The sequence below is a fragment of the Pantherophis guttatus genome, chromosome 3 (genome assembly GCF_059756535.1).
Source record: "Pantherophis guttatus breed Tessera chromosome 3, ASM5975653v1, whole genome shotgun sequence".
NCBI lineage: Eukaryota > Metazoa > Chordata > Lepidosauria > Squamata > Colubridae > Pantherophis > Pantherophis guttatus.
Window position 1 is genome coordinate 74,949,527 of NC_142065.1, and position 22,028 is coordinate 74,971,554.

At 35.3% G+C, this 22,028-nt stretch overlaps 2 protein-coding genes across 17 annotated transcripts in view; one reads left to right on the plus strand and one right to left on the minus strand.

Annotated features, from left to right (window-relative positions):
- Positions 1 to 15,230, plus strand: part of NEXN (nexilin F-actin binding protein) — a 35,747-nt gene extending 20,517 nt beyond the window's left edge. For all 12 annotated transcript variants that reach the window (XM_034437040.3, XM_087889851.1, XM_087889853.1 and 9 more), the window contains 8 exons: positions 2,902 to 3,099; positions 3,300 to 3,479; positions 5,269 to 5,454; positions 6,818 to 7,015; positions 7,264 to 7,485; positions 12,890 to 13,075; positions 13,656 to 14,016; positions 14,110 to 15,230. In XM_034437040.3, coding sequence (XP_034292931.1) covers positions 2,902 to 3,099; positions 3,300 to 3,479; positions 5,269 to 5,454; positions 6,818 to 7,015; positions 7,264 to 7,485; positions 12,890 to 13,075; positions 13,656 to 14,016; positions 14,110 to 14,123 — 1,545 coding nt within the window. In that variant the 3' untranslated portion in view covers positions 14,124 to 15,230. The remainder of the gene's footprint in view (positions 1 to 2,901; positions 3,100 to 3,299; positions 3,480 to 5,268; positions 5,455 to 6,817; positions 7,016 to 7,263; positions 7,486 to 12,889; positions 13,076 to 13,655; positions 14,017 to 14,109) is intronic.
- Positions 15,231 to 15,346: 116 nt separating this feature from the next.
- The window catches only part of FUBP1 (far upstream element binding protein 1), a 30,845-nt gene continuing 24,163 nt past the window's right edge, over positions 15,347 to 22,028 (minus strand). For 2 of the 5 annotated variants that reach the window (XM_034437043.3, XM_034437045.3), the window contains 3 exons: positions 20,245 to 20,304; positions 20,014 to 20,159; positions 15,347 to 19,641 (listed from right to left, as the gene is read on the minus strand). In XM_034437043.3, the coding sequence (XP_034292934.1) occupies positions 19,633 to 19,641; positions 20,014 to 20,159; positions 20,245 to 20,304 (215 nt within the window). In that variant the 3' untranslated portion in view covers positions 15,347 to 19,632. The remainder of the gene's footprint in view (positions 19,642 to 20,013; positions 20,160 to 20,244; positions 20,305 to 22,028) is intronic. The other 3 variants (XM_034437044.3, XM_034437046.3, XM_087889858.1) reach the window with 2 other exon arrangements.

Consider the following 22,028-nt stretch of genomic DNA (forward strand, 5'->3'; position numbering starts at 1 on the left):
CTAATTTTGTTTCAGCTTTATAAAATGATCTTTGTGGTTCTCAGTTATTAGTCAGTGAATAATTGTACACTATTTTACCAAATTTGTTTTCTGATTGATGTTATCTTCTTTATATCTACTGTGATCAAATTTTGCAATGTGGTGTAGCTAAATGTGAGCAGCGTTTTGACACTAAGTGCAATACAGATTGTGGACTACGTGCAATACACACATTTATTCAAGTTTTACTGTGGCTTGCTGAAAAGTCACATTTAGCTATGTAACATACATATTTAAATAGGCTGTAGTGAGTTCAAGTTCAAAATGTCTGATTCAATAAATACACTAAGCTAAAATTAACCAAATATGACTTTAGGTGATGTCTCACTCATTTACTGTATATGTCCACCATTCACTAACTGGGTTCACACTGAGTACTATAATGTGGTTTGCTGGGTTTGGATATAGCAAGAGGTACAAAGACAGCCACTGTGTTTGTAAATCAAAGGTTATGCGTCAGAATAGGTACTTTAGCAACCTAGAGCAAATAATGGCCAAGTATGATCCAGCCACACACTCATGAACCACTCTACCTTAGAAACAAAATATGAATATCTAAATGTAAGATGGATGAATGACTGAACTGTCGTCAGTAAAAAACAGCATTAGACTTAATGCATGTGCTAATGAGATACTATTAGTCATATTATAAGGGATTAGTGTTATTCTTGTTATTAGTTATAGTTATTCTTCTATTTTGATTGTCGCTTTAGATGGCATATATATATATATATATATATATATATATATATACATACATACACACACACACACACACACACACACACACACACACACACACAATTCTCATCTACCATGTATTTACAGGCAATTTACCAATTCAAATCATACAGCTGTTAAGTCATCTCTTAACAGCATGGATTCAGTGTCACATCCATTGTTACACACATGCTTAATTACTTATAATAGCATAATTACGATATAATGTAACTTTAAAGCAACATGCATACACATTTTTAATTTTTTTCATAGCCAAATGATATTCAAATGATGGAAGTCTCTAATCCACACAAGTTAACTACTTGTGTACTTAAGCAGTTATTCTACGCATTTCTTTAACTGAAATTTTTGATATTTACAAATGGAATTTCAATAATTCTTTAAATCCTTATGTTATAACTTGCCTTTAACAGTCTTTTAAAATATAAGTTCATCCAAGCAATTGCCTACTATTTTAATAATTAACATTTAGATGATTCTAATCAATGCTTGAATGGGTTTTTTCTTTTGAGGATATTTTGAACTACATGGTATAAATAATATGGATTATAAAACTAATGAAGCTGACATTGTATTTATCTTTAAATTTCAAATAATAATTATTGAATTTTTAATACCTGATTACAGGTATTATAGTGTGACATAATTTGAAATATACATTGTACTTCAGTTTAAATAATTAATTTCTGATCAAATTATTTATGGTTTGGGTACTTAAACATAACTGTGTTGAACTGTTAAATATCCAAAAATGTAAATAATTTGATCTGTAATACTATAAAGGAGAAATATTTATATAATATTTAGATTAAAAGAGTCTAATGTTTTAAGATAGCATGCTTCTGTAGCAGACAATGGAACTTCCATATGCTTACAGTCAGTGTTCTCTACATTGTAGCTGAATGGGGTATTCAACACAAGATTTTTCCATGCCTTTTATTTATTAGGCATCAGTATGTATTTATGAAACCACATAATATGGCTTTGGCTTTATTTACAGGGAATGGAGATCTTAGCAAGAACAGAGATGGCAAAAAGGAAGGCTGAATTGATAGCAATATTTTGCATAACACATTAATTAGGATTGTTGGATGATCTTTTCTCCTGAGCAATAATATTGTAATAGAATTTTTGGTACCAAGTGTGATAGAGCTCTGGCAATATATTGGTATAATATTTATACATAAGGTAAAGGTTCCCCTGCACATGTGTGTTAGTCATTTCTGGCTCTAGGGGCGGTGCTCATCTCTGTTTCTAAGCTGAAGAACCAGCACTGTCTGAGGACGTCTCTGTGGTCATGTGGCCGGCATGACTTAACGCCAAAGGTGCATGGAGCGCTGTTACTTTCCCACCAAAAGTGGTCCCTATTTTTCGACTTGCATTTTTTGCGTGCTTTCGAACTGTTAGGTTGGCAGAAGCTGTGACAAGTAACAGGAGCTCACTCCATCACTCACTCCATTCGAACTGCTGAACTGCCGACCTTCTAATCGACAAGCTCAACGTCTTAGCCACTCAACCATAATCTTTAAGGACTGAAGTAATTACGATTCCTATTTTCCAAATAAGCAAGGCATAATATATGGTATTTTAAATATTCAATAGACACTACGGTAGTTGTGATGTAGTATTGCTAGTAGATTAATCTAGAGTCTGAAGTTAATTTACTGGGTATCTTTTAGTCAACTACTCTGCCTTTGAGCCCTTCATGAAAAAGTTTTTATACTTCCATATAGATCATGTGTTTTCTAGGAAACAGATGATTTTTTTGTTGATATTCCCTTCCACATAGGTGGTTCTATTTTTGAAGCTGTTTTTTAGGGACACAAAGAACTTTATGGGGGAAGGGAAATTTCTATTGGATTGATATCCTTTCTGATATCCAATCCAACAGGCTGGATTGTCTGAGTCAAATCATGTACAGTGCAAATATCTACATGGGAAGAGCAGCTTCCTTTGATGTCTGGCTATCCAAAGATTATCCATTACTGGAGTTTCTATGCAGTCACAGATTTTGTCCATTCGCTTTTTAAAAATTGAACATTGTATGGAAAGCAAATTATTCACAGGCATTGGCAACTACCCTATTCAAATGTTCATGGCAATCTTTGTTTTTAACAACAGGAAGGTGATGAGTCACTGCTAGTGACGGTAGTTCCTGTAAAAGCTAACAAATCACCTGGAAGGATGAAAATAAGTTTTGAGGACCGAGAGAGAGAGAGAGAAGAACAAGAAAGAAGAAAGATTGAAGAAGAAAAGCGACTGAGATATGAGCAGGAAAAAGAAGCTCTAAAGGAAGTCAAATATTTTTCGCCAGATGTGGTAAGCTAATTGGCATATAAAACTCTTGCATGATCTCCAAAGCATATTTATTTAGAAATAGCCCTCCTCTTTGAATGAGGGAAAAGTTTCTTCCAGGGAAGTAAGAGTTAGAGTTAGGGTTAGAGTTAACTATGGAGAAAATTGTTTTAGGCTGCATGTCTCAAAAGGGTGCAAATCTGAGAAATGAACCTTCTGTATAGGATGAAGAGGAAAGCTTTGATAATGAAAGCAATGAAGCTCCCTCTCCTGGTAAAGTTAAATTAACATTTGAAGAATTGGAAAGACAAAGACAAGAGAAAGAGAAAAAGCAAGCAGAAGAGGAGGCAAGGCTTCGTTTGGAAGAGGAAAAACGCGCCTATGAGGAAGCAAGGCAACAAATGGTAAGCGTATTTGTTTCAACATATAAAGCCAGGAGATTTTTGTAACATGGGATATTGCAGGATGATTTTATTAGCACGTAATGAAGGATTTATCCCATTTAAGAAAAGATCAAAGATTTACAGGGTCATGAAGTTCCTTGTTTCCCATTTCTCAAACACTTCCTTTTTCACCCCTCCACAACATATGGGGCCAAAATGTTATTGAAGGGTATGTGGATTTTTTTTTTCCTGGTGGCTGGAGAATCTCTTAAATAGAATTTTTACAGAGGACAGTCCTGCTACTTGAAAATTTGCTGATTTGTGCCATTCTCCAGATGCGTCTTGTATTCTTCTGAGAAAATCTTCCAAAGTATTTTGGGATCTGTCTCTTTGGGTGGAATTCCTTTGGCTGGATCAAAGTTTCCATAAGCAAAAGGCATTATTTTCTTGGTGGAGAAATCAAAATCCAACTTTTTTTTTAATACTGAAGTTTATAGATGTAATTATCAAAATATTAGTAATCTTTGGGACAAAGTAAATATTATACATTTTTTCTTTAACACTATTTGTCATTATGATTCTGTTTAATAATACACATTAAATATCACTATTGATAGCAGACTTAATAAAATGTAATTGAATTGAATTTAGCCGCCATTATTCTTTAGAGTTAATTGTTGAAAAAAGCTTGATTTCCTTATTTATAGGCCCCAGTTGGTGCGAGTTGGAAGGAAAAATTGCAGTTTCATCTCCTTGAAGTAGGGTTCTCCACAGGGCTGTGTCCTGAGTCTGTTATTGTTCACCTGGATGACCCATGTCTGCTGTGCCACGTCTGCTACGAATTATATTGTGAAGTATGCAGATGACATGGCAGTGGTGGGTCTTATTTGGGATGAGTGGAGGAGGAGATGAAGGCTTTGGTGGACTGGTGCAATAAAAATAACCTGGTTTTGAATATTAATAAAAACAAAAGGAGATAATTGTTGATTTTAGAAAGAGCCGGCATAGTCATTAAGGGTGTAGCTGTGGAGGTGGACAATAGCATTAAGTATCGGGGGGTACAGATAATGAACAATATAACTTGGTCTCTTCATACATTATCTTTAGTAAAGTTTGCAAACCAGCGTTTGCATTTTCTGTGTCGGATGAGAAGCCCATATCTTTCTCCTTCTGTCCTGGCCATCTTTTATAGAGGCACTATTGAGAGTGTTTTAACAAACTGCATTATTGTTTGGTTTGGTGGCAGCAGTGCCTCAGATAAAAAGTCCATACAGAGAGTGGTAAGGACAGCTGAGAAAATTATAGGACGCTCACGTCCCATTATTCAGGATACTGCTTATAAGCGCTATGTGCTTAGAGCTCGAAGCATTGTTAGAGCCCCTACACCCACTTCACTCTCTGTTTCTGTTGCTCCCCTCTGGGAGGAGGTTTCGAAGTATCTATATAGCAGGACTACTAGATTTTGTAACAGCTTTGTTCCTTATGCCATCCGTCTTGCCATCCGTAAATTCGCAAGATTCTTTTTCCCCCGCCATGTATATGTATACATTCAAACTAGACTGTGAGGTTTCTCTGTGTCATATATGTGTGTATATGTGGGTATATGCATAATGGTTATCTTTTGAGAGCTGAATGCAACAGAATTTCATTTTAATGTGTGCTGAATTAGTATACATTTAAAGTGACAATAAAGTTTTTATTCTATTCTATTCTACACCTACCATGTCACAGTAATTAGGCATTTTTCAAATTAATGGCATATTCGAACATTCTTTTGAAAGCTGCTTTAAAATATATTCTTTCCCTGAAGAGAAATGAAGAAAATGAAGAAGAAGCTGAAAATTCTGTCAAGGAGTTCCGTCCTGGAAAACTGAGACTAACATTTGAGGAAATAGAAAAACAAAGGCAAGAGGAGGAAAAAAGAAGAGCAGAGGAAGAGGCCCGGAGGCGTATAGAAGAGGAGAAAAAAGCATTTGCTGAGGCAAGAAAAAGCATGGTAGGTATCCTTTTAGCTATTTCAGCTAGTTTTAGCTGTTCATTTTTTCTAGATTCATTTATCAACCATTAGTGGCACTACACTTTAACATCAACTTGTAACAATGAGAAAAAAAAACCAACCCCCCCCCCCAATCCCAAACTTAAACCAAAAGAAGTAGAGCTAGACTTCTCTGTGAATCAAGGATCTTGTGGAGTTTTCCCTGGGGAAAGGGTTAAATAATTTTTACTGGTGTCTCTTTCACATACTTCCCTCTCCACAGTTTTCTTGTGCTGTTTTCAGTATTCTCAAATCTTTTAGGGCAACCCATAGTAATAATGACTAACACTAATTGATATTTATTTCGATCTGCTGAAACATCAAGACTGGCCAGACCAGTGGTGATATCTAAAATTCGTTACTACCGGTTCTGTGGGCGTGGCTTGGTGGTGGTGGGGTAATGTGACTGGGTGGGCGTGGCCAACTTTTTTTTTTTAACTTTTAAAACCATTTTTTCTACAACCCGATCAGGCAACTTAGCTGGGATCGTCAGAGGCTTTTAAAAGCATTTTTTCTACAACCTCTTTGGCCAAAGAGGTTGTAGAAAAAATGCTTTTAAAAGCCTCTGACGATCCCAGCTGAGCCGCGCAATCATCAGAGGCTTTTTTTTTTAACTTTTAAAAGTATTTTTTTGGCCAAAGAGGTTGTAGAAAAAATGCTTTTAAAAGTAAAAAAAAAAAAAAATGCCTCTGATGATCCCGTGGCTCAGCTGGGCATGGGGGTGGGGGCAGGGATTTTTGCTACCGGTTCTCCAAGCCTCAATCGCTACCGGATCGGGTGATCCAGTCCGAACCAGGAGCATTTCACCCCTGGGCCAGACACAAAAAACCAAACACAAAAAATCAATTTAATTGAAACCTCTCATACTATAGATTTACCTATAAAGTTATTTTTAGGTCATAATTTGAGTTAGAAAGATTATCAAGGTCATATAGATCTTTTTTAAAAAAATCGTAATATATTAAAATAAATAGGAGAAAGTTAATTTAAAAACCAGAAAAGAAAGCAAGTCATAACTTCATAAATTAGTGCCAATTTTTAAATCTCAGCTCAGACTGAGGAAACAATATGCTGATTTGTTTACTAGTTTGAATGAAGTTGGATCATGTAAATGTCTTTACAGTGGTATTTATTTATAAAATTTATTTACCGCCCATCTTGTATCCAAGTATCCTGGTAGCTTATTTCAGATTATGATAATCCAAACTCTCAAAATTTTACCAAGGCATTAGTAAAGATTAGTCCATATAATTATCAATATGTAATCTATAATTTAATGTTTATACTGAACCCATTGTTAATGAACCAGATTATTTTTTAATAGGGGCCAGATGATGAACTTTCACTAATGTCAAAAACTGCATCTCAAGAATCTCTGACGCCTGGAAAACTGGATATTAATTTTGAGGAATTACTGAGACAAAAAATGGAAGAAGAAAAAAGACGCACAGAAGAAGAACGCCGACAAAAACTGGAACAAGAGAAGCAAGAATACGAACTGCTCAGACAAGAAATGGGGCAGGTCTGTGTTTTAGGTTGTGAGATATTTACCTCGATAGCAGACTTGGCTAACAAATTTTTAATTTATAAAATACGTAACTTCTATGGTAAATTTTTTAAAATTAAGGAATACTTTGATGTTCTCTGAGCTTGGTTTTTTGCTTGGTGGTATGTAAATGTGGTTTCTCTCTATATGTCTGTTATTTTTACTTGGATTTTGTTCAGGTATTCTTTGTTTAACTGATAATTTCAAACATTTTATTCTAATAGGAGGAGGAGGAACGTGAAACCTTTGAGCTAAGCAGGGAATATGAGGAACTGATCAAGTTAAAAAGAAGTGGTTCAATTCAACCAAAGAACCTAAAGAAAAAATTTGAAAAAATTGGACAATTATCTGAGGAAGAAACACAAAAGAAAATTGAAGAAGAGAGAGCAAGGAGGAGAGCTATGGATCAAGAAATAAAAGAAAGAGAAGCAGAAAAATTTCAAGAGGTATACTATTTTTTAAGTATATAGAGAAATAATTTGTGGCCACCATTTAAGCAGTTGTGACTGATACTGGAGGCTTCCCAATATAATTTTAAGACCTTTTATAGTTTGGTCATTATCATGTCTCAATTTAGGAGAAAACAGATGTAGCTGTAACAAATGAGCATTCAAAGGAAAATGATAGCACAATGTTATCAAGGAAACAGGATTCTGGATCTGCATAACAATCTGATAATCTTATATATCTGGTTTATTTATTTATATCCCTCCTTTATTGTTTTTATAAATAACTCAAGTCAGTGAATATATCTAATGCTCCTCCCTCTCGAATTTTCCCCACAACCCTGTGAAGTGGGTTGGACTGAGGAAGAGTGACCCAAAGTCACACAGCTGGATTTTATGCCTATGGCAGGACTAGAATTTACAGTTTCCCGTTTCTAGCTTGGAGTCTTAATCACTAGACCAAACTGGCTCTCAATTTAATCCTGTTTTATTTATTAAATACTCACATCTTGCCAGTTAAGTGAAAGGTGCGATACCAATTGTATTCTCTATATCGTAACTGATAATATGTTACCTACAATATAGAAAATACAAATTCAAATCTACAAATAACAACATAAATGCCTGTGGGTAAAAACGAAACAAAACCCAGGTACCATATAATGGATAGGAAGGATACACATTTAACAAATACAGTTTAACAAATGCAACGATCATTAATTGGTTCCAGGAGGCACGATGAATACCAAAAACAATGACTACCAAACCATTCCCCCCCCCCAAATAAAGAATAATGTAATGTAGTGAGTCACAAGGCAGCCGACACCTGGAAGTTCTAGCTTGCGCATTGAGTACCAAAAGATGAATACTGGGACAAAATTTTTGCATCAAATGCAATACCAAACTTGATGAGTTTCAAAGCAATTGAGTAGCAAGATACCACTGTATATTTATTGTAGAAATTTTCAAGATGAAATTAATCATGAGGAATAAAATTCTTGGTAAAAGGTGAATATGATCTGCTTGCTAGATTACAGTCACTTTGTAGAAACTACCCTCTAGTATCTTAAAGTACACTTGATATCTAGGAACTCTTGAAACATGTGAAGCTTTCCAGGATGGTGCATAATCTTGTTTAAATTACCTAACATATTCTATGTCAGGCTACGCTTGATGTTCTTCCAAGCCCACAGTTAATGGAGCTCAGCTAGCATAGGAATTGGGAACATAAATAAAAATAAACCTGTTTTTATTTCATGTGCACTAATTACCAATCAGTTTCCAGGTACAATTCCGAGTTCTGCATTTAAAGGTCTAATGGCTTAAGCTCTTAAAAAAAGAAAAACTTGGCTTTTAAGTTTTGGTGGCTTAATTTGCTTTTTCTATTTTTATTTTAAGCAATTTAAATGCCTCACTGATTTTCTCTGGGAATTCAAGGGAATATATATATTCTATTCTCCTATTCATTTATATCTCAGAACATCCCTGTGAAATATATTGGTATGAGAAAAAAATGATTGAGCCAGTCATTCAGTGATCTTTATGAAATTAGAACCTTTTCATGTTTAAGATGACTAATAAATGTGTATTTGAACTCTGCAAATTAGTTATTCCCCAGATATGAATTGTGTAGGCTTAAGAGAAAGGTTGTACTGTTTACAAACCTGCAGTTCATTCTTTCAAGATGGTACACTGCTCAATCCAAATTCCTGAAAACTTTCTGTTCCTTGAATTCTTCCAAGAATTATCTTTTCAGCTATAGAATAAACCAGTGTTAATGTCTATGTGGACATTTATTTTGTATCAGATTTTGCACACTATGTACACTCAAATGGGTGGGAGGCACTGTGTTGCGGTGGTTCTCCTCCTTTCTCTCTGACCGGTCGCAGTCTGTGTTGACAGGGGGACAGAGGTCGACCCCGAGGCCCCTCATATGTGGGGTGCCGCAAGGGTCGGTCCTCTCACCTCACCTGTTCAACATTTATGTGAAGCCGCTGGGCGAGATCATCCGTGGTTTCGGGGTGGAGTGCCATCAGTACGCTGATGACACCCAGCTGTACATCTCCACCCCGGATCACCCCAACGATGCCCTTGAAGTGATGTCCCGGTGCCTGGAGGCCGTACGGATCTGGATGGGGAGGAACAGGCTCAGGCTCAACCCATCCAAGACCGAGTGGCTGTGGTTTCCGACGTCCCGATATAGCCAGTTGACGCCATCACTGACTATTGGGGGCGAATCATTGGCCCCCACGGAGAGGGCTCGCAACTTGGGCGTCCTCCTGGATTCACGGCTGTCTTTAGAAGAGCACTTGACGGCCGTGACCGGGAGGATTTTTTATCAGGTCCGCCTGATTCGCCAGTTGCGTCCCTTTCTGGATCGGGACTCGTTACGCATGGTCACTCATGCCCTCGTCACCTCCCGCCTGGACTATTGTAATGCTCTCTACATGGGGCTCCCCTTGAGGAGCACCCAGAGGCTCCAACTGGCGCAGAGTGCGGCCGCGTGGGTGGTAATGGGAGCGACATGGCGCTCCCATGTAACACCTCTTCTGCGCGAGCTGCACTGGCTCCCGGTGGTCTTCCGGGTGCGCTTCAAGGTTTTGGTTACCACCTTTAAAGCGCTCCATGGCTTAGGGCCTGGTTATTTACGGGACCGCCTACTACCACCAATAGCCTCCCACCGGCCAGTACGCTCTCATAGAGAGGGACTCCTCCGGGTGCCGTCAGCCAAACAGTGTCGACTGGCGGCCCCTAGGGGGAGAGCCTTCTCTGTGGGGGCACCTACCATCTGGAATGAGCTCCCCCCGGAGATACGGAGGATCCCGGATCTGCGCTCCTTCCGCCGTGCTGTGAAGACCTTTTTATTCCATCAAGCGGGCTTGGCCTGATCTCTTCCCTTTTTAAATATGTAAATTTTAATCTGTTTTTAAATTATTGGGGTATTTTAATTTGTCTGGGCCAAAAAGTTTAATTTGATTTTATCGGGTTTTTAAATTTTGTGTATTTATGTATTTTATTGTTGGCTGTTCACCGCCCTGAGTCCTTCGGGAGTAGGGTGGTATACAAATCAAATAAACTAACTAACTAAACTAACTAACAAATGCATGTAGTTTCCACTTTTCTGCTCTGTACTTGTTTAATGAGGGACTGAATTTAATCTAATCCACTGACTCTTCCTGAACCTTTATGTGCTGAAACCAATGAATAGACTTATCATTCCTTTATTTCTTTTATCTTGAAGATAAGCAACTAGGTTTTTAATGAGGTACAGCAATTACTGTGAACAGTATTCTGTTCACTCAAAGAGTAGACAGTACTCTTGAACGGGTACTTTAATATAAGCATAATGAAAGCTTCAGGTGTTCTTTTTTCAGTCCTATTTTTGTTTGAAATGGAACATTAACATCGAATTTATAAGTTAGGGATTAAAGATTTGGAACAATACCCAACATAGTATAACAAGAAAAGGCAACCTTTCAGGCTTACTAGGACTATTTGGTGTTTTAAAAAAAAATTATTAGCCATGTATATGCCAATTGAAGCGATGTACCTACTGTCTTCACATAACATTCAAAAACTATCCACATGGTGCTTAGAAAACAACCTGCACCTCAGCATCAGCAAGACAAAGAAGATGGTCCTGGACTTCTGGAAGGAGAGGAACCTGCCCCACTTTACATCAAAGGGGGCTGTGTGGTGAGAATCCCCTCCTTCAAATTCCTGGGAGTCCATCTTAGCAAAGATCTCACCTGGAGAAACAACATAACCCAGGTGGCCAGGAAGGCCCAACAGAGACTCCACTTCCTTAGGGTCTTCTGGAAGAACAAGACTGAACAACTGATGACCTCCTTTTACCAGTCCACAATAGAAAGCATCCTCACTTACTGCATTACGATATGGTACGCTGACTTGACAACCATGGATAGAAAGACATTACAAAGAGTGATGAGCACGGCACAAAACATCATGGGCTGTTCCGATATCACTAGATGAAATTGCTAGGACTCGCTGCCTTAGAAAAGTGAGGAAAATACTCAGGATGACTCACACCCTGGTCAGCACTTCTTTACTCTCCTACCTTTGGGTAGAAGATATAGTAGCATAGCCAGTCGTATGAACAGGCTCAAGAACAGCTTTTATCCATGGGCTGTCAGATTCCTGAAGGCAACATAACATCATAAGCATGTAGTATGATAAGACTTGCAGGGCTGGCACATGTTCATATTGGTGCAATATATTATAATGCAATGTTACGCACATTTATGTATAGAGGATTGTGTGTTGTTAGCATGATTTATTGGGTTAGGGATTTTCTTTTTTCACTGTAAGTTATTGATATGTATTTATGTTGGGGAGTGCATGAAGGGAGGCTCAGGCAATCTCATTGTACACGTGTTGTGCTTTGACAATAAAGGTTGAATTGAATTACATCCACTCATTTTAACTAAGAGTTATGGTATTGCTGAATGAGGTGGATTTAGAATGAGACCTTGTGGCTGCAGTTCTTTCAGCATCTTGGCGGTCATGTGATTGAAATTCGGGTGTTTGGCAACCAGTTCACAAATACAGTAAAGTCAATGGGAAAGGGGATTACAAATGATTATTATGTGATTGAGAGATGCCATAACTGCACAGGATTTGCCCAACAGTAGCAACTAGGATGGCAGGAACTGCTGTTCTAAATTAGTGGTTATGTGACATTACACCTTATGACTGTCATTTAGCAACATAGTTTCTGATGCCAATTACAAAGTAAAGGACTACTTGTGTAGTAGGGCTGGGTTTTACTTACCTTTACTACCAGTTCGCAATGGGATCGCTCACGCACGTGCCTTGCTTCTGCGTATGCGCATAAGCTTCAACACATGCGCAGATCACCAATGACGACATCCGGGGCAGCGGGCGGGGCCTCCCACCGGTTTTACTACTGGTTCTTGTGAACCGGTCCAAACCGGTAGCAACCCATCACTGTTGTGTAGGTATTTCAAGTAAAATACTCACCCTAATTATCCTATCTATAAATATGCTAAACATAAAACATTTGTGTTCAATCTTTTAAAAATACCTAAACTCAACAGTCGTTTACAATTCCTTAACACCATTCCCAGCTAAGTTTTCTTTATAACTAACCTTATTTCACTTAGAAAACATATGTTCTTACAATTCCCAAAACTGCATATAGAATGCGCTATTCACACATTAATCAAAGCAAATGCATAGCTTTTCTATTTCCCCTTTCACAAATCTAGAAGTTATCATAATCCATGGATTTCTAATGTTTTATTGTTCAGAATAGTTTTGGCAGATTCAGTAATTTGTATATTATTTTGATACACAATTCCTTATTGTTGGGTTTTGAAGATTGAAGATAGTTTCTTCCTAATAAGTTTACTTTGTTTTCCAGGAGGAAGAAGTTGATGTGAAGCCTGCTGCAAAATGTGAAGCTCCATTCAAACACAAAGTTGACATGAAAGCTCGATTTGAACAAATGGCAAAAGCAAGAGAAGAGGAAGAACAGAGGAGAATTGAAGAACAAAAGCTGCTACGTATGCAATTTGAACAGAAAGAAATAGATGCAGCATTACAAAAGGTATTAGTATCTACTTGATCTCCATAACATACAAGTTTTTTATTGTAAGGTAATAAGAATCCTTATCTGCAATGGGTATGTTCATATGGACAAATACTTTATTGCATATTTATTCTGCTTTTGGCATATCTTTCTGTAGTGGCCACATTAGGGCATTCACTGAACGAACCTCCTCCCTTGCCTTGATTAAATGACATTCACATGTGAAAAAAGCAGCCTAATGAAACTGCTATTCTGCTATGCTATAATACACCCTTGTTGTTTTAATTATTTCCTTATTCTTAAAAAGCTTAAAAGAGATGCTCATGTTTCTCCCTGGCATATTTTATTCTCATTAGTCTGGAAGATGACTGGGCTGTTTGTGTCAGTGTTAGGTAGATGTTACTCAAATCTATCATTTTGCTGTAAATACATTGATTTTCAGCACTTTAGTCTGCTGATCCTTTTTAATTTAGGGGAACAGCTGAAAATGATCTAATTAACTCTGGTAACCCAAGCCTTTTGAAATCCAATTATCAATATTAGTTTCTATTTCTTCACAACTTGTGTTAAAATATTCACAATGTCTGTTTAAATGCAGAAAAAAGAGGAAGAGGAAGACGAGGAAGGAAGTATTGTTAATGGCTCAGTGTATGAAGATGAAGAACAGCAAGCCCGTTCTGGTGCTCCATGGTTCAAAAAGCCTCTTAAAAATGTATCTGTTGTGGACAGTGAACCAGTACGGTTTACTGTTAAAATAACTGGTGAACCCAAGCCAGAAGTTACATGGTGGTTTGAAGGGGAAATGTTGCAAGACTGTGAGGATTACCAATACATTGAAAGAGGAGAAACATACTGCCTTTACTTACCAGAGACCTTCCCAGAAGATGAAGGAGAATATATGTGTAAAGCGGTAAACAGTAGAGGAACAGCCGCTAGCACCTGTATTCTCACTATTGAAAGTAAGAGATAGCATTTCACAGGTTATCAAGTCTTCAGTTCTTGTTCTCTGTTGATTCTTTCTTAACTCCACTTTCTTCTCTTCTCTCCTTTAGCTGATGACTATTAAATATCCTACCATTTCTGGAGCCTTCCTTCCCTTCATTCACTCCATCTATCTTTTTCTCCTGTGGTGGGGCCAAGAAGTTGTCTATCATTCCTCAATTTGAATACTTTTCAGACTGAAATTCGGGCAATAAAAGTTTGGCTCATTTGACATATAGCAGTGCAATCTATAAATGATGGCTGCTTATTTATGCTACTGTACTGGTCCATGTGATGATGTTCCATGAGGCAAATCAAACTGCATGAAACGGTTTGCCATGTGGTTCTAGAATCTTTCATTATGCCAACATAAAATATGTGGTCAAACAAAGCACTCTTGAATGCACTAAATGGGAAGAATAATTGACCAGAAAATCTCAATTCTATTGTTTGCAACTTTAATTTTATGCCAAAACATGGCAAGTTTGTAATTTTTAATCTTTTAGCCAAGAGCAATTCATTCTACACAAATGTTTTGATCAGGGCAACTTTGGGGGCAAAAAAGGATGTCCTTTATTACACTATTAGCTAAAAGGTAACATAGTGTTTTAAGTTACGCTTTGCTTAATGTTTTTATTTTAAATTGTATGAACAAAATAAAATCAAGATTATTAATGGCCTGAAACCAAATGTACACTATTAAATTATGCATTCAGCTGTAAATTAAGTTCTTTAAAATCAAGCATTTGCTTTTTATATGGTATTAGATGGTAGATTTCAGTTCAGTATTCCAGACAAGATGCTGGGCAAATCTGCATCATGTTCAATTTGTTAGCGTAATAGTGGGTGGCTTTTCAATTTGCATCTCATTTTTATAGAACTTAATCATCTCACTACTATTTCCAAACTAAATAACATATATTATTAATACAGTTATAAATCTGGAACAGATGAATAAGTTTTTTTTGGGGGGGAGGGGAATGAAAAGCAGTTAACTAAATCCCATCACATAATTAAAATATGCACTGGAATTTCACATAAATTTGCAAATCTTCCAGTTGGTTTGGGCTTGTATTTTAGTTGCCAGAGCAAGTCAGAATAAATTTTTATGCAGGAGATTTTTTAAAAAAATTGAACCAAATTACTTATTCTGTATTCAATGGAAGGATAATAAATATGTTCTGTTCCTAAAGTTGAATGTTTTCTTCTTTATCAAGGCCGTAGCACTCACCTTTAATAGGTTTTTGGATGTACAAATATTTTTTTTTAAAAAAATCCATTCAAAGATTAAATAATGCAAAAGACAAATTTTTGTCCATTAGTTTACATTTATTGAGAATTCATACAAAACAGTACAATTAATGTATTTTCATGAGTACATACATTGTCAATAGGCAAGCTCAACACAACATACTGGAAAGCATTGGATTTACCTCACGTCCAAGCTGCATCTGCCTAAGATACTTCCCATCACAGTAGCCTTTAAAAGACAGTCTTCTTTTTTAACACGGGTAGTTTCTGCAGAGAACACTATTCTCAGGACAAAAATGCCTTTCATGCATATTAAGATAAAGTTGCATAAATGTAAGAGTTTGATAGGGTACTACAAATAGAAAAATGGATCTATTGTACATATTCTGTAGGACCCAATGTTTTACTTTATAAAACCCTAATACACAAAGAAAAATGTAAAATTCTACCCTCAAACTTATGAAATGTATCTCAGTTGACAATATTTTTAGAAGAAAGGATTAGTGAATGATATAGCCTACCTATCAAGATCACTGAGGTGTAATTTACAAAACTCTAGATAAAGATTGCTTTTTAACTAGCAAATATCCTATACAGAACACATACCAACAGATAATCTAAAGACATTAGCTGAAATTAAGATGTTCCTCTGTTTTAAAACATTCATTACTTTCATTTAATCCTGGGATTCAATTAGAATTTAGAAATATTTTCCTGCTATAACACACAAACTGCACAAAGAAAAACTATCTATGGATTCGGCTCAAAGGTTCCATATTGAGAGTAGAACACTTCAATCCAACCTTATCTTTCTGAAAGAAATCGGACAAACCAAATATAAAAGCTATAGTACAAGAAGATGCCTATAGGTCCACCGAAACAAAAATTATTAACGCAGATCTTCACCTCCTACGTCAACAACTTTTTCCCCTGTTACATCTCCTGTCTTTGACTTAAATTTCAATGTATGCTGTTTGTTAAAAATGAATAGGAAAAAAAACAAGTTTTCTTTTATAATGGTGAAACAAAATTCAACCAAGATGAAGCTCTTCAGCATGTAGCTAGCTTTCATATAAAAATTAATCTGACATATCAAGTATAACCCCCCCCTAAAATAAAATAAAGTGGCTTGAGGGAATTCAAGTACAACTACTGATTTAGTTGTAAACGCAAGACATATCCCGTGCTTGACTATTTAGCAAAGTGTAAACTGATAAATAATTTTTATAATTACCACATAACAAGTTATGGAACATTTATGGTCAAGCAAATAGCACTTTAAAGAATGAGAAGCGATAAAAACAGGCAAATTATACCCTACACCATTAAGTATGGGATACATTTAAAATCGGTATTGTTTTTGCCAATTTTACCTTCTACATGGAGCCCTTCTATGGTCCATGCTCATCGGCTCACCAGGGCCATACACTCAAAGGAATCCTCTTTATTGGAAGTAACTACCTCAGGACCTGATTTTATGAGCTATGATTTGGTGCTTGCAGCATCTTCAGCACTGTGTGTGAAAATGAAGGCAGGGTTTTTGAATATTTTCCTTTCATGCACAGAAAAGCAGGATTTTCGATAAAATCAAAACATTTTATTAAGTGACAAACAAAAACTGATGGTACTGCCTTAAAATTGTCTATTTAAACTGAAAATTAAGCTACCTAAGTAAGTCATATACAAAACATTTTAAAACTAGCAAAAATATACAGCAATTCAGCTGAAATAGCAAAGTAGGAAGGAAATTGCTATAAAAAGAAAAGATCTGCCAAACTTGTTAACATATCACTGGCACAATATTTTTTAGAACTATTTTGCAAAAGTAAAATCTCACTTCTTTTTCTTCTGCATGAAATAATCAAGCTACATTAATTTATGGTTTATGGTGTATCATCTTAAGATTGAGAGAAACATACAGTATATTCGAATACGTAGTATTTGGGTATAACATCCACATTATAAAAGCATTTGTGAAGGCTGTTGAAGTTCTGACCAATATTTCCTGCATCTTGAAAAAATACTTTATATTCATTTGTAACAACTATTGAGGGAAAATAGTAAAAGTGACTTACTCAAAAATTATTGCAGCAATCCACTTATCTTTAAAAAAAAATAAAGATACACATTTACCCAGAAATGTAAATAATTGTTTCAGAATTCTCATTGGAATGAAACCATGAATAGCAGAATACATTTGGGAAAAGATATTGGCAGATTGCTTTTGAATACACAAGCACAAAAAAATTCTCACAGGGACAACATTGATATACTGAAATATGTATTTATACACTTCCTTAGGTTGTGCTTACCTGTGCTTTTTGCAGCAGAACCTAAGGTGGAAGATCTGGGAAGGCACTGTGAAGTATAAATAATTGCACTGTTTGCAATTAATAAAGATTTTATACTTTAAATGAATCAAAATCAACAGCCTCCATTTGGTGAATGATAAAGAATCAGGTGAATGTTTGTTCTGTTTAGTTAATAACTACACCATTTTCCAATAAGCTACAGATTTAACATGCAAAATATTTAAGAGACTTCATAACCTACTTCTCTATATATTTATTAACTTCTAGTAGTCTTTTCAAAATGTAAATCCTAAACTAAACTGGGATAAAAAAAAAATCCCTCCTGATTCTACAGTAGAACAAATGCATTTCTAATTATTTTTGCAATAATACTACTTCATTTTAGACCACATTCAGTTCTTCTCTTGCAGCCACTCTAAGTGAACACTCCAAAACAACAAAATGATTTTCTAAAGATAAGGCTAATAAAGATTTAGAAAAATAGCATATAGCTGCATCACTAATATATGCAGACAACTGAAGACAAAAACAACTTCCTCCTGACAAGCATTTTTAAATGTTAACAATTTATAAGTTGATATCTGAATATATCTCATTTCTGAAACCCTAATGAACAATGTTAGTTCATTGATGAATTCTTTAGCTAAAGCTAAATATCTCAAAATACTTACCCATACACACACACATATTTATGCATATCTAGGTATCTGATTAAACAACCAATTGTAATTTTCTAAAATATCAGCACTGTATTTTATTCCAACATAATATTCACACAGGTATGGCATTTGCATTATGTGGAACACTGACAAAAAGATACTGTTGCAGTTCATCATTTTGTCACTCTGATGTACTTACAGTGCAATGCTCCTTGAAGGAACAATCAAGGATGATACACAGCACAGTCCTCCTCACCCCTACAGAGCTAGTTCTATACTGGCTGGATCAAACCTGCACTTCAACAGACAATGGCAAGACAAACTGTATTGCATGTAATCTAATATATGCAAAAAAGCAAACAGTGGATTTTAACAGAACACCAATTTTCAATTAGAATTATTAAAAGTAAAACGTATGACAGAGACTTTTCAAACATAACTTAAAAACTAGTCTTTCAACATTTAAAAACAGACCTTATCTGAAAAAACCTTTTTTTTCATTAAACATTCCAAGACTCAAACAGCATGTTTCTACAACAAATGCAGTTTTATAACTAAAAAGCATAATCATCCTTACTACACTGAATTCTATAGCAAAGTGCTGCAAACCAACCGCTTAGCACATTTTGTTTTTCTAGATAACTGACTTTAATAATGTGTCTGGAAAATATACTGAAGAATTAAATCATACATAAAACAAATGTTAACTATAGCAGCTATACGGGTCTGGGACAGTGGTCATGAATAAAAAAGAAATTTCAACTGTTAATGCAGAAGTATGTCAAGAAATACCTTCACATACATGCAATTTTTATACAAGTAGAAAGAGAGGAAGATATCAGAATGCTAAATAGTAACATACAATCACAAAAGAGATCCCTCTAAACCTATTCTGGGGAAATACCAACATCAAGCCTGAACTTAAAAGAGAGGGGAAAAGTCTTACTTGTGTACATGTACAGAATTACTAAAAAAAATATTGTTGAATTCTCTTGAGTACCCACATATCCAACTTACCAACACAGGAGGTTTCATATTATTTATTGCAAAGCACAAAACAAGCATTTAAAAGTGATCAAGTATACATTGAAAAAGTACATTTATATCACAAAGCATTGACCACATAATAGTTGCAAATACATTTGCTGGAATGTGTACATCTACACTAATGTACTAAAAACAAACCAATTTCCATTTCTACACAGAAATATTACCTCCTATCAGTTGTGATAGATATTTTGTACATTTCAAAAAAACACTATTTTTAAACCAAACAAAATTATGATCTTCATCAAGGCGTCTGCATCCATACATTTAACAAAGGTTTTTTTCCCCCACATAATGAAGCAAATACTGTATTGTCCACTTCTTATTATTGGCCCTGTGCGAAGAAATACATAAGAAATACACAAAAAGTTAAAGAAAATATTTTTTAAAAAATTGCGCTAACTCAGGAGTGAAGCCTTTAAGAAAGAAAATTTGGTTAATGCAATGTTGGTGGCTTCCTGCATGGCTTTCAAAAACCCTGAGGAGAAATTTTTAGATCACAAACACTGAATGTATGCAAAGACAAACACAGATCTCCAGTTAAAAGAGCATTAATTCATTTGCAGTTACGTTTTATCAGGAAAAATGCATACTTCAGAAAGGTATCTATGTGGGAGACATGCAAAAACAAACAAAATTCCACCCCACAAAAATTGAAAGAAGTATCTCACTAAAATATTAGCTAAATAATTCAAGACTGTTTTACCTGTGGTGCTGGAGGATGTTGTGGCATTCCTTGTGGACTTGTCTGGGCATAATAAGCTGCCTGCTGTCGATAGTACTCAGCCCATGCTGCACTGTAATCTGGCTGACCTGTCGGTGGGGCTCCAGTTGGAGCTGGAACAGCTTGACCTAGAACAAATGTAGATTACACAACTCTGGTGCCATAAAAGGGGCAAAGGAAGCTCAAAATAATCTCATTTCTAACGAACATTACCTTGCTTCTTGTAATATTCCTCCCAAGCCTTTGAATAATCTTGTGGCTGCCCTTGTTGACCTGCAAAACCCCCCACATTTTAATGTAAACACAGCTCCCATGTATACCACAATTACAGTCAAGAATACAATGGAAGAGTTCTTTGTCGTTTTGTTTTGATGTATAGTGAAAATCAGAAAATATTAAAATCTAATATTTTAATTTTTGTTCTAGTTTTTAATACTTAAAATTTATTAATTTGAGTTCAATTTATATACAGTAGTCTGTTGTATGCTGTATATCTATGTTTGCTCAACATAGGTATTATGATAGGCCAATAATTCATACAAACCATCTTGCATAATCCAACCTACTTTTGCTTGTTTGAAAATGCTTGGAAATGTATCCCATATTCTATGCAAGTGTGTAGAAAAACTATTCTCATTATATGGTTTATATAATATAATGGGGGGGGGGGCACACCCTAAGGGAACTTGCCCTGAAATCTGTACCCAAGGATATGTGCTCTTTTCCTTCTAAATATGAAAATGTTTTCCAATATTAAAAAAACATAGTTTTTATCAAAATATGCTTAATACTTAGGTTAACTTTTGTTTTTCAGGACTAGCATGTAGTAAAAGAATGCAGAATAGCTAAAACCGTTCAGCAACCATAAAGCTGCTTTTAAATCAACTTATTGCTGATTAATCTTATTTTTAATTAAATATTTCAAATTTTTTCCAACTATATTTAATATAAACAATAAAAGAAAATGGATAACGAGAAACTTAAGATACATATGGGTCAGTCGTTTTGTATTTAACAAAGTAAATCGAGAATGGTGTACAGATTTAAAATAATACTAATATTTCAATTCTTATTCATATGTCAAATTGCTATGCATTTATTTTCAGAATAAATTCTGTGATGGATGTTAAGATAATGTCCAAAAGCTCATATATTAGTTCTATGGCTTCAGTTTCTCCATTATTAGTTCATTCTGGTTCTTCGGACTATATATAAATTAGTATCTAAAACCAATTTAGGCAGCATGCTTAACATCAAAAGAGCATTATATCTGATGATCATGAATTTTCCTACCCTACCTACTTAAATTTAGCTTGAAGTGAATCGTTCTATATGTGATGAAAATGTGTGGAATACAATACTTCAAAACTAAGACAATTCATATTTTGAAGACAGTTGCATTGAGAAAAATGAAGGCACAAAAAGAAAAACGGATATTACAATATTTTCTAATCCTATTAATTCCAATTCTGAAACTATCAAAACTAGTTATAAGCAACACCTTATTGGGATAGACACTAATTGTAACTAGGTTACATTTGTATACTTAACATGTAGGAGGGGATGTCATCTCTGTGACAATTGTCTAACATCATATAATGTTGTCAAAATAGTTTGCCAACTACTAATCTCACTGGAGAAAGGATAAAAATTCTAAACTAAAAAAATAAACTTTTATTTATAAAAATAAAAATTATAACATGCTAATTTGAACCTTAAATAATTAGTATTTAAGATTCAGTGTTACAAAGTTAGAAGGAATTTAGAAGATATACAATTAAGTCCTTCAAAAAAATTAACCAGTGCCAAATTTTAGCAAAACTCAATATGGTAAATGGAAATGTATACAGCATTTAGTATAGAATATATAAAATGGATCAAATTATCAAAATCAGGAGTGCAAGTTATATTTTCTTATTGTGCTGTGAAAGTAATTTACACTTAAAATCTCTTGCATCTATTAAAAAGGAAATTAGATTGAGAACACTTTGGGAATT